This window comes from Spea bombifrons, chromosome 3, assembly GCF_027358695.1.
Source record: "Spea bombifrons isolate aSpeBom1 chromosome 3, aSpeBom1.2.pri, whole genome shotgun sequence".
NCBI lineage: Eukaryota > Metazoa > Chordata > Amphibia > Anura > Pelobatidae > Spea > Spea bombifrons.
This window is the reverse complement of record NC_071089.1, coordinates 97,902,829-97,921,438: the sequence shown is the minus strand read 5'-3', so window position 1 is coordinate 97,921,438 and position 18,610 is coordinate 97,902,829. Positions and strand designations below refer to the sequence as shown.

At 43.4% G+C, this 18,610-nt stretch overlaps 1 protein-coding gene across 2 annotated transcripts in view; it reads left to right on the top strand.

Annotated features, from left to right (window-relative positions):
- Positions 1-1,085: 1,085 nt before the first annotated feature.
- Positions 1,086-18,610, top strand: part of LOC128483863 (glutathione hydrolase-like YwrD proenzyme) — a 34,632-nt gene continuing 17,107 nt past the window's right edge. The window contains exons 1-5 of one of the 2 annotated variants that reach the window (XM_053460168.1): positions 1,086-1,210; positions 2,094-2,229; positions 6,458-6,611; positions 6,954-7,107; positions 9,344-9,550. In XM_053460168.1, coding sequence (XP_053316143.1) covers positions 2,130-2,229; positions 6,458-6,611; positions 6,954-7,107; positions 9,344-9,550 — 615 coding nt within the window. In that variant the 5' untranslated portion in view covers positions 1,086-1,210; positions 2,094-2,129. Of the gene's footprint in view, positions 1,211-1,636; positions 1,693-2,093; positions 2,230-6,457; positions 6,612-6,953; positions 7,108-9,343; positions 9,551-18,610 lie in introns of those variants that run through there. The other variant, XM_053460166.1, reaches the window with a different exon arrangement.

Below are 18,610 nucleotides of genomic sequence, written 5' to 3'. Positions count from 1 at the left end.
GTTCACATGTATAAGTGTGTGTGCTAGCAAATGTTTGTGTGTGTGTATTAGCATGTGTAAATGTGTGCGTGTTAGTCTGTGTGTGTGTGTATCAACACAAGAGTTTTATACAGCATATGTATGTGTATGTTAGCATGATTGTGTAAATGTTTGAGAGTGTATTAGTTTACCCATGTTTGTAGAATGAGTGTTTAATGTATGTGTGAGTGTGCGTAAAATGTGTGTAGGTATGTATGCTACCAAGGGAGGCTGCAATGGGCCCACTTGGCTTTGCCTCCCCCTGGGCCAAAAGGTACCATCCTTCCTCGGAGTTTAGAGATTATTTGATCCGAAGATCTCTCATCCTCTCTCCCGTCACACTGTGTATGCAAAACGTGACATCTACTTCCTGCATGATGGATCAGTCTGCACAGAGCATGAAGGAAGAGAGACATGCTACTTCCGTAGGTGGGTGGTGTGGGTTGCCGCTGTTTGGAGGCACTGCCAAGCTGCTTGGTGAGAAAGATAACACTGAAAAGCTCTTTAGGGCACCGAGAAGCTGCTTGGTGGCAAAGATGACATATGGATACTCATTGGGAGCACTGCCAAGCTTCTTAGGGGCACTGGGAAGCTTCTTGGTGGAAAAGATTCCGCAGTCAGGCTGTTTCGGGCACTGGCAAGCTGTTTGTGGCTTAGAAGGCACAGACAAGCTGTTTGTGGACAGAGATGGCACAAACAAGCTGTTTAGGGGCAAAGCTGGCACTGTGGGAGATGCTTGGTGAAGTTGGGGGGTCCCCAGGGAAATTTTCACAGGGGCCTGTAATTTTGTGATATGCCCAATAGGATAATAGCAGGGTTTGGTGGTGGTAGAGCTTTACTTAGCCCGGGTGGGGATTTATCTTGTTACATTACTACTCCATAGGCAAATCAGGTCATGCTACTGCCAGAGCCTTTAGCTTGTATGCTTGGGGATGTGCAGTAACAGATCCAAGACTGATTTGGATTTCAAGTAAGCAGTATTCTATAAAGAAATGAAACAATTGACTTAAGTGTGATGTGGTCATGTTCTATAATACATCCTTCCCATGGTCTCTTCTGTGTATTTCCAGATTCCTGTGTCCTCAGATAGTTCACAGCTGCTGGTTTCACTTCCTGTAGGTTAGAGTGATGTCACCATTTAATGACATCAAAGTCCAGAGGTTATGCTGTCCGATGTTTGTAAGAGCAGATGGTAAGTAATTGTTAATCTACGTATCAACTGCAAATTCACTTTCCATACAGAATTCATGCTGTGCACCAGTGTGGCATCTAGAATGTGCAGCTGAAAAATTAACCCTGTTTTAATACAAATTGTATGGTATTGTTCTGAAATTAATCTGACGCTGAAACTGACACTCAAACTATTTTCTAAGTGAGGGTAACATACAAAATTACCAGATGTTAATTGTTACAGTAACCATATTGTATAGTTGCAGTATGTATGTCATGTCTCATTGTTGTCTCAGTGTTTATTTTGTATTTTGATTTATATTCTGTTTGCTACTGGCTATCATGTGATTTGTCCCTGCTGGGCTCCCTTAGTCAGGTTGTATTCAGCTAGCCCCTCCCCTTTCCTGTCTGCTGAACTTCATTGTGTGAGTACTGGTCAATACAGACTTAGCAGTTGGTCTCAGGAACCCATATCTCACAGCTTTGTTAGTGAGGAAGAATAATGTATGTAAACAGCGAGCATAATTTAGTGTTACATAAAGTTGTACAGTTTATTATTGAACATAGAGCAAATTAGGTAAATGTTATATTTTTTCTTTATCTTTTTATCTGTATTTCATTTCATCAAGAGAGAAGTCAGGAGAGAGAGAGGGGGATGCTCAGTTTTATTTGAAATACTGTATGCCACTTCCTCAGCCTCCCTTGAAGTGGGATAAAATAAAATGTACCCACTGTAGAACTCGGTTAAACCTGTCTGAGTGGAACCCTTGAGTGCCTGGAGCCTTTTTCTATTTTGATTTACTGGGGAGCTGGCCCTTCCTGGCACAGCTAAGCACCTGAGTTCCTGTGGTGTGTGTGCAGATTCCTGATTCTGGTGACTTACTTATTTATTATTGACTCCACAGGATTTCTAGTTTTCAGGCTGTCTCACCTGGGCTACCATGGCTGCTAAGCTAGAATTCACATCACGAAGATCACCAATTGTCTGCACTGCAGGATGCGTGGCATCCAGTCAACCACTTGCAACAAACATCGGCTTAGGTATTGCTATATATATAGATAGCTTTACTACCAAGGCTGGCTCTAACATACAGGTGACTTGGTTGCTAAGCAGGTGGGTCATGCACCTACACAAGTGCCTGTAAGATTTTTTTACCTAGGAACCTATAAACTTGGGGGCAAAATACTGATTTAGTAATTAGCACTAAATGGGGGGTGGTATAGCGGATTTAGTATTAGGTACTGTTTTTTTTTTTTTTAATTGGCTTGATAGAATCCATTGAAGTTCACCTCTTCTTCAGATATGCTATTATTTAATTTCATATTTTCCCTTAATACTAAAAATGTTCAGTTGTGTTTTTATTGTTCTCTGTCCTTCTTTATGCAAAGTTATCAAATTACTAATTTGCCTCAGATATTGATGCTAATGCAGTTTTATGTGTCATGAATATTATCAATTGAATGTAACTAATTTACCAGTTACATGTACAAAGCTTACGTTACTTGTCACGTGTCATCTGGTCATGTCATGACATTAAATAAGCTTAGAAACTCATCAAAGGTCGCTTTATTCACTTAAAAGATGTTGATGTAATGCCTCAATGTCGAGGCATTCAGTAACACCACAATATGCTCAAGGAACCAGGGAAAGGCTGGCAGCCTAAGGCCCGGGGGCAAGTCTAATCAAGTGGCCATTGCGCCACCGAATCAGTCCACCATCCATGACCATCTTTCCCTGATTTTCTAACGCATATTTATATAATGTGATGGGATTGAAAGTACATCAGTACACTAAAAAAAAGCCATCATACACGGAACGCCTGAAGCCACAACTTAGTGCCACTAATCTTTTTTAATAAGATATGCAGATATTTGTGTAAATAAAACAAAACCTTTACTTTTCCTCTCACTGATTTCTGGGCCTAGAAAGTTTTGTCCTCTAAAGTGACTACAAATTCAGGAGGGCGTTTTATCTCTGGATAAAAAAAAAATTGTTCATTATATTTCTACAGTAAGTAAAGTGCCAGAAAACAGATGACTAAATACACACCAGGACAGGCTCTGCCACACCGACACCCAAACACACACACCAGGATAGGCTCTGTCACATTGACACCCACATCTGGATGGACTAAACTACAACAATAAAAAAAGTATTTTCCACACTGCTTTGACATTGACCCCCCTTTGCATCTTTGCCCCCTTCTGTATCACCCTCAACCAGCACTATGTGTATATATGCCCCCAGCCTGCCCTTTGCTTTCTTATTGATTTATGTGATGCTCCGAGCCAGCATCCCATTGGGAATGAATGCCCCTCCCCTTTAGTATCATGTCAGCCCTGGCACCCTGATTGCATCCACAAGATCTGCCCAACACCCAGATTGGATGTGCCACCTTTGCCCCCTGTGGCATCCTAGCCCCAAACAGCCTGCCTGTGGCATCCTAGCCCCAAACAGCCTGCCTGTGGCATCCTAGCCCCAAACAGCTTGCCTGTGGCATCCTTGCCCCAAACAGCTTGCCTGTGGCATCCTAGCCCCAAACAGCTTGCCTGTGGCATCCTAGCCCCAAACAGCCTACCTGTGGCATCCTAGCCTCAAACAAACAGCCTCCCTGTGGCATCCTAGCCTCAAACAGCCTCCCTGTGGCATCCTAGTGTCAAACAGCCTCCCTGTGCCATGCTTAAAATGGCAAAACTGAAAAATGCACACCTCCCAAGTGTGGCCTTTTAGTGCCCTAACTACCCAACAAACTCATGCATGGGTGGTATTACTATACTCAGGAGATGTTGCGAAACGCATACCGGGGTGGTTGTTGGCAGTGACATATACTAGGGGCTGTAAATATATACCTTAAGTACAATTTGTGTGGAAAAAGAACAAAATAAATTACTACCACAAAGGCTGGTAGTAGAATCAGTGCACGGAAAGTGTCACGATGTGACAGGAGTGAGCTGATTCGACAAAAGAAGATCAGCTCACTCAATGTCCCTCCTCTCAGTGCAGGCAAAATGGCGAGCTTCTCCTTCTCTTAGTGTAGTTAAAGATGGCAGTTGTGGTGATGAACAAAGATTTTGTTTCTTTGTTATTCCGATGAATGGATGGTAACATTTGTCACGAAAAGGCATTCATCCGAAAATGAATGAGCAAGTCTAGTGATAACAAAATAATCTCCCCTCTCACTCTCCAAACCAAGTAATATTAAAGAATTACATTGAATCATTACAAATGTTCATTATGGAGAAAGTGAAACAAGGTAACTGATACTTCTCGAAATTAAGAAAGCATGCAGGTACTTTTTCGCATGATAAAAAAGGTAATGTGTGTGTGTGTAACTATATATATATATATATATATATATATATATATATATATATATATATATATATATATATATAAAATAATTGTAATCTCACCCTGCATTATTGATCGTCTGTTTCATCATTGTTGGTATTTCACAGAGTAGTTTCTGTTTATATAAGAGCAGTCACTTAGGTCAACACTAAAATGCACTTCATAGAACCATTTGAAAGGGCACTTCCGTGGACAAGATTTTCCCTTAGTGTTTCTAGATTCCTATGTGTGGGAATAAGGTGGCTGTTCTTCTATGCTGAATAAAAAAGGGATGGGGCGGGATACCAAGACGTGTATAATTAATGTTGATGTGCCACTGTTTTTTTTTTTTTTTAATCAAATGGCAACTTATTATGTGTAATATTACAATATAAAGTTTGATGAGGAACAGCCAAACTGACTAACAAGGTGAGGTTGCTGAAGCATTGGCAGAAAATAGTAGGTTCCTGGTATACCCATCTACTTTCCGGAGAACTCTGGTCAGACGTGGTCTTCATGAAAGACTTGCATCGAAAAAGTCATACTTCTGACGTGGAAACAAGGCTAAGCAACTCAACTACTCATGAAGACACAGCAACTGGGGTGAAATATTTGGCTGTAGCAGAAGGAATTTTGTCTGCCGAAGGGCTAGAGAGCAGTAGAAGAATGAGTGTGTCACATGTGCCCCTCAGGTCCACCCGCAAACATCCATCCCTTACCTCTGCCCTGCATGCGGAGGATCCCTAGGCAACGCTGCGTGGCTCTGGCTTCAGACAGCAGACACTTCCTTTAAAGATTTCCAGGGGGCGTGTTCCCATTATGTGATTGGTGGGAATTAGGCACTGGATTAAAAAACCCAGAAGTCCTTTCCACTGATACCCTGGTGTGGTGATCGGTTTGGTATTTTTCGCCGTTCGTGAATCGTGCCCTAAAACAAAGTTCTCTACTACAGTGTATTTCCTGATCTGCCTGCCTACTCCAGGACTGCTATCTATATTAACCTTCTCCGGGCCTCCTCACTGATGGGATTTACCAAGCCCCATTTTCTGCCTTGGGGTATCTACCCCTTGCTGCAGCTTTACTGGGCAAAGATATTCTGCGGTGAGTGCTCCGGTGTTAGTAGCGTGGAAATAGACAAAAAAAAGATTTGTACAATTTTTTTCCTTTCTTTTATCTACAATGAATTTGGTTTCCTGCCATTCGTTTTGGACAAACATCGGAGGACTTTCTACATTTGGAAATAAAATTTGTTGTTCTGGAAGCTGCGCCATTTTCTGGAAATTCACAGTGATATCAGAGGCCAGAATACTGAAGATAGAACCACTGAGAAAGAGAAGCTTTTATGCAAATCTCTTTCTGCAAATCTATCTACGTAATTCTGGCCTCTGTGTGCACTTCTGCAAAACTTCCGCCACTTTGGGGAGAGGGTGTGCCCAGAGGCTCAGCCATTTTCTAGAAGTTCACCAGGAGGCCATGTCCACAAAGAAGTGGACATAGAAAGAAGACACAAGGAGCAACGGACGTAGAAAAAAGAAGATGCAAGTTAAGACGCTGTGTGGCCAGAAGACAGGGACACACAAAAAATCTTTGGATAAGATAGGGAAACATTCACAGACAGTGTGAGAGTAGTGTGAAGGAATGTGAGCGAGAGTGAAAGAACCAAAATGAAATGACATTGAAATGTAAAGTCACAGCTCTTTTCTGTGCTTTCTTAGTTTTGTTAGGGTTCCATTTTTTTGGAGATTTGTATGAATTGGCAAATTTTGTTAAAATTGAAATGTGTACGAATCTATTAAAGAGAAAAATGCATAATCTGTTTGTTAAACAACGTGTCAGTCACACAAGTCAAATTTAAATTACAAAAGAGAAAAGAAAAATATTATTCATGTTTTAATGGCTTCACTAGTAGAATATCTTGTGTTCTTTTCCTTTTTCCAGATATTCTAAAGAAAGGTGGTAATGCTGCAGATGCAGCGGTGGCTGTGGCCGCAGCGCTGAATCTCACAGAACCCTGTAGCACTGGGATTGGTGGGGACTGCTTCTGTCTCTATTACAAAGCTGAAACCAAACAGGTCTATGGACTTAATGGAAGGTATGATTCAAAAACGGAATGTACTTTTTTTTGTTTCGTGTACTTTGCTTTCAAAATAGATTTTGTTTCATAAACTGTAATAGAAATAGTTTCTTTTTAAGCTGTTATTTAACTATACCTCCTTTGTAGAACCAAAAATCTGACTGTTACCGATCTACAAATCTATCTGCAACCACCTTAAAGATGGCAGCTGTATTGTAGCAATAGCTGGCTGCTTTCTTTATTTTACTAAGCATAACTAATAATATATTAGTTTAATAATAAAAAAATATAAAATTATGAATATATTTAAGAGTATTTTAAGTTGTGTGCTACAAGTCTTTCTCTGTTATCTCTGTACAGTGGCAGGAGTCCAAGGGCACTGGATATTGATCTGCTAAAAGGGCAAGGTTTTGATGAAGAAAACCCTCTCCCTCCTACCCATGCTCACAATGTCACAGTGCCGGGTGCGGCAGCTGCCTGGGTTGACACTGTTTCTCTGTTTGGAAGTAAAAAGGTACAGTCATATGTGACATAGTAAACTGCTTAGTTACAAAAATAGGTATCTTCTCCTAATCCCTCTGCAGCATGTAGTCTTATCTGATTATAGCTGAAACCACTTACCTAAAAATAAATAAAAACAAAATCAATATGCGATTAGATTTTTTCAAGATTATTGGTGCATAATGGAGGAACAGTGTCTTTTTTTTAGGAATTCACAAAAGTTACAATATATAGGCAGTTACAAGATATATCACTGAACATGGTTGCTCAAACATATTTTCAAATAAAGTTCAGAAGTTTCTTTCCTGTGTTATTTTCAAAATGTCCATCAAATCTAAACTAAAAAAAAAATGATCGTGTCTAAGGCTCACTTGTCTTTCAAACTGTATCATTTTGTTATACATTTGATTGTTACATCTAATTCTGCCCAGTAGAACTATATAAGTATTTGAAAATGAAGCCCTAGTATATAGACTAATGTAGCAAACCGGCCAAGATTTGCAACCTACCAAGTTGACAACAGTTGCCATATACTTCAGGCAGCTATTAGGAGAGTTTATAATCCATGAAATACCACGTGACATTTGGGGGGCCAGTTTCTGAATTAGTGGATTTCTTTAATTTAGGTTTAGATCTGCACTTGAATTTCATAAAAAACTCTGTGACGGGGCCAGACTAGCTGGCTCATAGGTCATATGAATAATCCCCTCACCTGATACATCCCCTGTATACTGATGGGATTTGTGATGGGATGTGGCTGATGGGATTAGGGGTTGGGTTCGGTACACATTGCATTGAGATTGTATATACATTCTGTGAGTTTGTAAATAAAAGTAGTTCTTCTTGGTTTACTGTGAATGGTGGTCTGGCTGATCCGTGGATAGCTGAGTGCTATCCGTATGAGGGACTGACTGGTGATTCCTCAGCCCTCAAACAGGGGTATCCAGCCTTGGGTAAGGTGACCCTGTAACATTGGTGGCGATCTGTGACAGGGCTATACAGCATCAGAGGGTCGCTGTGGTCTTCACCTGCTAACTGCTGGGAGAATCCATGGTAGCGGCTCTGGAGGTCGAGCTCTGCATAAATGAGACCCCTCAATTTGTCTTCCCACTCCGGCAATGGGTTCTCCCCCAGGAGTGGAACTCGTATATCCCACATTGTCCAGTATTGTGCCCAGTATGATTCGAAGTGGGGATGAGAGAAATCATCCCTCCAGTCTGCAGGCGCAGACTCTACCTGCCATTGCTGGTGTTCCACCTCACACACCTCGGCTGTAACCTGGTCTATCTCATCCTCTGGGTCTCGGAAGGGTTGGATATCCTGGTATGATATTTTGGTGGTCTGTTCCCCTAGTCTGGGAGATACAGACCCACTCTGGCTCAGTTCCTGGTGACACATTTTAATCACCGCCGTCACTTGATCCGGTGTAGCCCCTCCTGGGTACAGGGATAAATGCCATAGAATGTTCTTTTGTAGAGCACTCAGTCCGAGGCTCTCCTCTGGGGCATCCTGGGGCTGCTCCATCTCTCTGCAGTCCGCAATCAGGGTGGCTTTTCCTTTGCTACAAGCCTCCAGGAGCTCTCTTGGTGTCTCGTCTGCAATCCCAGTTGGTGGTTTGGATTTCACCCAAGTCGTGGGATTCATCCCACCGCTGCCACCAATGTTACAGGGTCACCGTACCCAAGGCTGGATACCCCTGTTTGAGGGCTGAGGAATCACCAGTCAGTCCCTCATACGGATAGCACTCAGCTATCCATGGATCAGCCAGACCACCATTCACAGTAAACCAAGAAGAACTACTTTTATTTACAAACTCACAGAACTTATATACAATCTCAATGCAGTGTGTACCGAACCCAACCCCCAATCCCATCAGCCACATCCCATCACAAATCCCATCAGTATACAGGGGATGTATCAGGTGAGGGGATTAAGGGATACAATGGGTTCCCCCACCTGTGTTATCCCCCCTGTAGTGCGGGGGCCGTCTGGGCAGACAGGGCTGTGCTGGCTGATTAAGAGCCCCAGCCAGATTATAGAATCGTCTCTTTGAAGGCTGGAGCTGAATCCACATCAGTCTCTGGGCCGGTTACACAATAAACACAACATAAAATATTACCGGGTCACGGGATACAGAACCGGACACAAAAGTGCTCCGTGACCTGGCTAATCTTCATATGACCTATGAGCCAGCTAGCCTGGCCCTGTCACAAACACATTATTGATTGTCAATTTTGGATTATTTATAGCTCAGCCTTGGAGACATTTTACAACCCGCCATAGAATTGGCTGAAAATGGCTTCCCGGTGTCTGAAATAACGGCTTACTCATGGCAAGCCCAAGCCTCCTTGCTTCAGGCTCCACATAACAAGCATGGGGCAGAGCTGCTTATCAATGGACAGGCCCCAAAACATGGGCAGATTTTTAAAAACCCCTATCTGGCAAACACATTTAAGGTATGTACTTGAACTGAGCTAGGAACAGTTGCATGTGTTTGTACTGTTCTGTGAAATGTATGTATACTGATTTTTGTACGTTTCATGGTATGATGAAGTTCAGATGTTTACAGGTTGCTGACCTTTTTACATTTCAATGCTTTAAATGTATAGTTGTATGCAAAATGTACACCACAATTCTGACTTAATGGTTATATGGGAATTCCCTGAGTCAACCATTGAGCTGGATTAAAATACAGACTAGGGATAGGATGTTCATTTTATCCAATCTGTCTTCAGATAACGCACCTTCTAGGCCTGTCTATTATGGAGCGATAGTCTGCTAGGTTATAATAATATGTAGTCAGAGTGCTTTATTTATTTAATTTCATTTTTGTGTATTTGGTGAAGGCCTCTGAGGCACAAGGAACCTATTATTTATTCGTCTTTTTAGTTAACAAGGGACTTAATGGTTCTTGCAAAATAGGAAGGGAGGGATAGATGTGACCGTTCTTGCTGAATAATGAGGAAGGAGGTAGGTAATCGAATGCGGGATATGGAGGCAGGTCTATAAAGAAAAAAACAAAAACATGTGACTAGTGTGGAAAATAGGGGTGGTGGTGATTGATTTGGGTGGGTACGTGCAGTAAGTGGGGATGTCTGGGGTTAGGTATTAGTCAGCATATGACACTTAGGTGAAGCTTAATGGATCTAATTTCCAGTCTCGCCCACTTGGTTCCATTGCCTAGACAGGCATCTAGTTTAGAATGTGAGAAATCCATCTCTGGACGAGACCCCAATTAAGTTATGATTTTAAAGAATCCCAAAACAATTTGAACAAGTGTGATGACAAATCATGAATAAACAAAGAGCTTTTAAATGTTTTATTTCTATGTATAAGGAATCCAAAATAGATATGATTTGAAGTCAAGCATTAGCAGGTCCTCTGCTATACACCGGGTGGTGTTACCTGCTTTCATATATAAGGTGTTTCTTTATGTGTATGCATGTGTAGACTTATGTGTATGCATGTAAACGTTTAATGTAATAATTCTCATATATATTTATATATATATATATATCATTAGTGACTTCTATTTTGTACAATCAAACATTTCATTGAAAAGTATTTGAGTACATAAGTTATCTAAAAAGCAGGAATGTGATCCTATATTTGCTTAGAGATAAGTGGTGCTCATCTGTCTCTGCACGTTCCAGAATTATGTTAAGAATTCCCCGCTTGGTTGTTTAGTCAGAGGTATTTTTGTGGAATGGTTAAATCACTGAGATGAAAGAAATGTTCTCATATTAAAGGGAAATGCACATCTTCCCTTTACTTAATTAAAACTACATATAGCCTCTGCTTTTTGGTTGTCAAACTGGGCAGTTTTCAGGATATTTAGTTGAAAATGCTAACCTAATCCAAGATTATCTAATCCGTTTTGTGAAATGTTCTCACTTCTCTTTACCACACCCTTGCAAAGGTTGTATGAACCAATTAACATCAACCTGATAACAGGGCAGGGATAAGTTAATGGGGTGGAAAAATATGTATGTAGATCCAGAGACCTCAAACGTCAGATGCATCTTCTCAAGTTGTTTCATTTTTTTCTTAATTATGGATTTTTTCGTTGAAGGTCACTTGGCGTCCCTGCCCTCAGAAGTCTCAATACATCTATATTCATTTTTAATATAATACATACAGTTACATGGGCTTAGTTAGATGAAATATACCGGTATGTCAAATATAGAATCTGGAAAATGTGAGCGATATGGCATTTTTGCACTAAAAGTTGGCTTGGGTTGTCCCTTTGTGATAAGAAAAATAAAATGTGCATAAGTGACCAACACCATAGACTGATTGAGGTTTTTGTCTACATTAGGAAAAATGGACAGAATTGTTGGCCCAATGTGAAACACAAAAAGATAAAACGGGTCAATAAAATGGCTGAATTATTCTTTGGAATGAGTATGTTATCCTCAAAACAGAGTGCGTTCTGAATCATAATGATTGCGGTGAATTACCTTACAATTATAAATTAAAAGTTATAATTGAATATACTCATTCTAAAAGATCAACTCATAGCATATATTTACATACATGTATCTTTATGTTAGCATATTAACATATGCTAGCGATGATTCTTTGTCACAAGATTGACAGGAGTATATACCAAACATATATTTCGCTATGTTACATCATCTCTGCAGTATAAAGAAACATTTTGATATACTAAAATATATATCTTTCATGTCCTATCAACTATTAAACATATTCTGCTGTGCTGCTGCCTTTTCGTCGTTTTTTAATAAAAGTGGTTCTCCCCTTATAGGGCGGAGAGTGGGGAGAAGTTAATTAGGTCAGGCCACGGAGTCAGTCCTGTTGATTTAAAATAGCCCCCTTACGTGAAACTAAACTGCATGAGTAGACAGCAGCCACGGGTAGAGAGCGAGCAGTATGTGACCACAACAAGGGCACTCGTGATTCTAAAAGCTGAGAAGGCCCACTTCAGTTCTTAAGAAGGTTAAATTCTCTCTTTTATTGTTCACTACCTTGGCACTCAATGAATTAATACGCTGTGCACCTGACACACATTTACCATCAGAATGTTAAATACTCCATGTGTGAATTTATGAGGTGTACTGCATTGTCTATTAAATACTTTACAATCCTTATGCATTGTGAATAAATGCATTGCTTAACATTACTAACAATTTTGGCAGCAGAATGTATTTTTGATGCATACTTCTGTTCTTTAAGTAGCATTTAATGAGCTATACTGCGTACATTAATCCTGGCCATCTCTAGTCACCAATTAAAAATATTTAATTCAAGGTATAATCCATTGACCCATAGTACTTTGTAAATGCTTTACTATAGATTATAAGAAAGAAAGAAATGACCTGGGTTGGCTGCTAGAAACAGGCAATCGCAAAATGGAGTCTCTAGTTGAAGTTGAAGTTGGTATCCTTTATTGGGCCGGCATATAAAATGAAGTAAAGCTACTTAAGCTTTCTGGACCTTAAATATTTGCACCTGAAAAATAGCTTTCTGGGGTCCTGAATACCTATGTAACTTAACATATTTTTCTAGGTTGCCTCAGGGAAAGATATCAACTGAGACCACATTGAAATTAAGAGTGCTCTCTGCACATGTACTCGGGAAGTGTCTTATTAGAGCCCCTGGAACTCTCGTGTGAGCCGGTGTTACAGCCTCATCATTTATGTTAATTAACCAGATCATAGCCAAAGATCTAAGTTTCACGTACAAACAACAAACTGTTTTGTCGGAAAAGTAGTTTCACGGTTATTCCTGATAATATATGGAGGCAGCAATTTGTGACACCAATAAAAATAATCTGGTAGGCATGTCACGTGCTCCTCACTTTTCCTTTATCAGGAAACTCTTTTTAATGAGTATATAAGTCAAGGACTATTCTCTTTGTTCATGGATGGAAAATGTGCATGATGACTGTGACTAGCTTTCAGTAAAGAATATTAGTGCCTGTATTCTATTTTTAGGCATAACCTTACCATTATCTATTTAAAGCACAGAGTTGAATGATATAATTACTGCATAGACACACCTGTGACATCACTCTTTCTACACCAAAATAATGATCACTTAATTCTCCTATGTCATCAATGCCCCAATAAAAATCCTTCACTGATGATATCAGATATACAACAGTATATTAATTAAGGTAGATTAAGTGATGATCATTATAGCCACAAAAATGGGTAATACATTCTTTAAAAAGACAACATTTTAACCCGTTAAAACCTTCATGATGTTCCATGCTGTTATAAAAAAAAGTAGCCTCAGTAAAGTTAAAAGAAAACTGGTTGCTCTGGCTTGTCCACTCTCCAAAATATATACTTGTGTGGGGGTATTTTCAGCTAGTTGGCTGCTAACGGTACCAAATGAGACAGTGGTGTCGCAAAATACAATTTGAAAATTTCAAATTTGGAAAAGGGAGAGGGCATGTTCCATTTTGTGCCCCATAACTTCCAAAAAATATATATTTTTTAAAAACCTATGCATGTTGGGTTTTTTTTTTTTATATATATATTTTGTGGTATTTTGCTCAAATGAACTTTTTTAGGGACCATTTTAATAGTAAAATATTAAAAATTTTTTTTTATTATTTTAATGTATTATTCATACTACATTTTGGACTGTACATCTAAAAATCAAAAGAAAGCTCTATCTGTCAAAACAATATATTATTTTTAAGTTGTACTGGTTGTGTGTGGTATAACTGTGTTCGATATATAGACTGTTTCAGCTGCTACTTGTCACGCACAGCGTAAGGTAGAACCTGTAATCAGGTAGAACAGCGTGTGCAAGTCCCAAAGACAGAACACCAGAGTCCAGTATAGAATAGCCAATGAGCAAGCCGGGGTCAGGAAGCCAGAAGTCAGGATCGTTGCAGGGTAAGCCGAGGTCAGGAAGCCAGAAGTCAGGATCGTTGCAGGGTAAGCCGAGGTCAGGAAGCCAGAAGTCAGAATAGTCGTAATGTAAGCCGGAGTCAGATGCCAGGAATCAATAACAGGAACGCGTACTGGGATGACACTATACAAGATAGGTACAACCATCAGAAGGCAAGGCTGAGTGTTTCTGAGGCTCTTAAATAGGCAGAGGAAGTCCAGGCATCAATTACAGAATTCCCGCCAAAATTTCAAAGTGCCGTTACGTCACTTCCGGTTCGCGGCCATCTTGGGATTGGCAGAACGTAAAACTCTAAAAGGAGCCGTAGTACCGGCTGGCGCCACTAGGTGGCGTGCAGAGGACCGCGTGCACGCAGCAGGACCGGACCTGGCTACAACACAGGACGACCGACGCGTGGAGCCGCGAGGTCTTCCCCTCCCTCGCGGCGGCTGAGGCTGTCTCGGAGAGGCGGGAGGTCTCCCTCTTCTCCGCGGCGGTTGCGGCTCCTGCGGCAAGGCGGGAGGTCTCCCCCTCTTCCGCGGCGGCTGCCGTGTAGAGGCGGGAGGTCTCCCTCTTTTCCGCGGCGGTTGCAGCTGCTGCGGTACGGTGGGGGGTCTCCCTCTTCTCCGTGGCGGCTGCGGTTGCCGCGGCACGGTGGGAGGTCTCCCCCTTCTTCTCGGCGGCTGCCGGGCCAGGTATGTGACAGTACCCCCCCTCGAAGGGGCGGCCACCGGACGACCCTTGGCAAGGCCAACCCGTCTCCTGGCGAGGAAGACCCGTACCAGACGAGGAGCGTTGAGACGAGCCGCGGGTACCCAGGAACGACTCTCTGGACCAAGACCTCTCCAGTGAATCAAATACTGCACACTCCCCTGCTGCCTGCGAGTAGCCAGAATCATCTGAGGACAACGCCGAAGGGAATCTGTTGCAGAGGTGCCCGCCGGTGGTGGTCTTATGGTAGTAAAGCGATTGCATACCAGAGGTTTCAGAAGGGAGACGTGGAAAACTCGAGGAATCCGAAGAGTTCGAGGTAACAAAAGTTCATACGCTACCGGATTGACCCGGCGAATTACAGGAAAGGGACCAATGAAACGTGGAGCCAACTTCATGGATGGTACCCTTAGCTTGAGATATCTGGTGGATAACCAAACCCTCTCTCCAGGCAAATAAGCAGGGGCGTGAGAACGTTTCTTATTTGCTTGACGTTCTTGTCGCCTGCCCGCGAGTCGTAGTGTCTCCTGTACAGACGACCAAGTAGCCCGGATGGCAACCAGCCTTTCTTGTAAGGCCGGAACCGTAGAGACGGGAAATGCCCCAGGGAAAGGCTGAGGATGTAAACCGTATAGGCAGTAGAACGAGGATACCCCTGTAGATTCCTGCACGGAGTTGTTACGAGCAAATTCAGCAAAGGGTAGTAGATCCACCCAGTTGTCCTGGTGATTGTTAATGAACAGGCGTAGATACTGCTCCAGATGCTGGTTAGCCCTTTCAGCTGCCCCGTTAGATTGGGGATGATACGCGGACGAGAAGGCCAGAGTAATGCCCAAGGCTTTGGTGAATTCACGCCAGAAGCGTGCTATGAACTGTGAGCCTCGGTCGGAAACAATCTCGGTAGGTAGTCCATGGAGCCGGACGATCTCGCGTATAAAGACATCAGCCAATGTAGCAGCAGAAGGTAATTTCTTCAATGGAATCATGTGAGCCATCTTGGAAAAACGATCCACCACCATGAGTATGACTGTATGCCCTCTGGAGTTCGGTAAGTCGACAATGAAATCCATCGCAATGTGTGTCCATGGTGCTGAGGGGAGTGGCAGACGGTGGAGCATCCCGGCGGGCGCTCTCCTGGAGGACTTGTTAGCTGCGCACTTGGTACAGGATCGGACAAACGAAACAACGTCCTTGGCCCAACCTGGCCACCAAAAAGTTCTGGAAACGAGATCCCTTGTGCGCAGGAGAAAATCTTCTAGAAAAGTAACCACACGGGTGTAGTGGCCCACTGTAAGAGGCTCGTTGAGAGAGAATAGCCCCTACCCCAGTCTCTGATGCATCTACCTCCAGGACAAAAGGTAGTCGGGGATCCGGATGTCGGAGCACCGGAGCTGTGGTAAACCTCTCCCTCAACTGACTGAACGCGGAAACAGCAGCCAGCGGCCATACCATCGTGTCGGCCCCCTTCTTAGTGAGAGCCGTTAGGGGCGCCGCGATCTTAGAATAGTCTCTGATAAAACGTCTGTAGTAGTTAGCAAACCCCAAAAAACGTTGTAGTGGTTTCAGACCCACAGGTTGCGGCCAGTCTCTGATAGCACGTACTTTAGCAGGGTCCATCTCAAACCCCTCCGGGGTAATGACGTATCCTAGGAATAGCACCTTGCAAACCTCGAACTCGCACTTCTCCAGCTTGGCGTAGAGCCCGTGTTGTCGTAAACGGTCTAATACTTGAGCCACTTGTGTGCGATGGGTGGAAAGGTCTGAGGAGTAGATCAAGATATCGTCTAGGTATACTACGACGAACTGTTGCAGAAAATCCCTGAGGCAATCGTTAATGAACTCCTGGAAGACAGCTGGGGCATTGCATAGCCCGAACGGCATAACCGTATACTCATAATGTCCTGATCGTGTGTTAAATGCCGTCTTCCATTCATCGTCCTCACGAATTCGAACAAGGTTGTAGGCACCCCGCAGATCCAGCTTGGTGTAGATTTTCGCTCCGCGCAGTCTGTCAAAGAGCTCGGAGATTAATGGAATGGGGTACGTGTTGCGTCTGGTGATTCTGTTCAACCCTCTGTAATCGATGCAGGGGCGAAGCTCCCCATTCTTCTTTTTCACAAAGAAAAACCCCGCTCCAGCGGGTGATGTGGAGCGGCGAATAAATCCCCGACGAAGATTCTCCTCAATATATTCCTCCATGGCTTTAGTCTCTGGAACCGAAAGCGGATAGGTCCGACCCCTGGGTGGCATGGTACCAGGGAGTAGATTGATGGGACAGTCATACGGACGATGTGGAGGTAGTCTCTCCGCCTCCTTCTTGTTGAACACGTCCGCGAAACAACGATACTGATCTGGCAGCAAAGAAGTTCCAATGGAGCTTAGTGTTACAGGGACAGTCTTTACGGGTGAGAGACAGTGATCCATACAAGCGCTGCTCCAGGCCGTAATCTGGTTCGTAAACCAATCAATTGTAGGGTTGTGATTGCGCAGCCATGGAAACCCCAGGATGATCGGAACAGAAGGGGAGTTGATGACCAATAACTGGACTGACTCGCTGTGAACCACTCCCACCAAGAGGGTAAGAGGTGATGTGTGAAGAGTGATGTGCTCCTGAAGGAGCGGTCTCCCGTCGATAGCCTCCACAGATAACGGATTGGGTAAGGGGAGGGTGGGAACCAGGAACCGGTTACAGAATTTAGAGTCAATAAAGTTCCCGGCAGCACCGGAATCCAGGAAGGCCACGGTATCCACAGAGCCCTTAGCCCAGCTTATTCGAACCGGAACCGTCATACGGGTGACTTTGGTTTCAGGGGATGGTCGGATCACACCTATAGTAGGTCCCCTCAGCCTACCTAGGTGCGAGCGTTTCCCGGCCTCTTTGAACAGTTCTTCAGGAAATGCCCCGAAAGGCCACAATACAGGCATAGCCCCTCCCTTCTTCTCCTGCTCTTCTCCTTTTCAGTGAGTCTAGCTGCCCCCAGCTGCATGGGTTCCTCCGTGGAATCAGGCATAGTGGATGGGGACGGAACTTGAAAAAACTGATGCACGGTGTCCCTCGCTCCTCTCTCCTGTCGTCTTAATCTTTCTCGTTGGGTTTGTCTTTCGCGAAGACGCAAATCCACCTGGGAGACATACTGAATTACCGCGTCCAGATCCGTAGGAAGGTCTCTAGCCGCAATCTCATCCTTCAGGGATTCGGATAGTCCATTAAGGAATGCAGCGACTAGTGCCTCATTAGTCCAGTCAACTTCTGCCATCAGGGTACGACATTCAATAGAATACTCCTGGAGAGAACGAGAACCTTGACGGATGGAGAACAGTGATGCGGATGCCGTACTCCTCCTCCCAGGAACGTCAAATACTGAGCGCAGTGTCGAGACAAACTCCGAGTAGGACCGAACCGGAGGAGCATTTCTCTCCCATAGTGGAGAGGCCCATGCCAGAGCCTTGTCGGTGAGCAAGGAAATCACATAGCCCACCTTAGCCCGTTCAGTAGGAAAGGCGTAAGGTGAAAGTTCAAAATGAATCTCACATTGATTCAGGAATCCTCTGCATGCTGCAGGCTCACCACCGTAACGTTGAGGAGGAGGTAGATGAGCAGGTACAGAATGAACAGTTGCAGGCGGAGGTGGATGGACCGCAATTGACGGAGGACCTTGTAGCGCTGGGTCGGTGCGTTGCAATAACGTCTGGAGAGCTTGGGCAAACTGATCCAGACGGTGATCCATCCCATCCAAACGATCCTCCGTGGAGCTCTGCTGTCGTACCGATGCAGGTCTCATGGTGGCCTTCTGATTCTGTCACGCACAGCGTAAGGTAGAACCTGTAATCAGGTAGAACAGCGTGTGCAAGTCCCAAAGACAGAACACCAGAGTCCAGTATAGAATAGCCAATGAGCAAGCCAGGGTCAGGAAGCCAGAAGTCAGGATCGTTGCAGG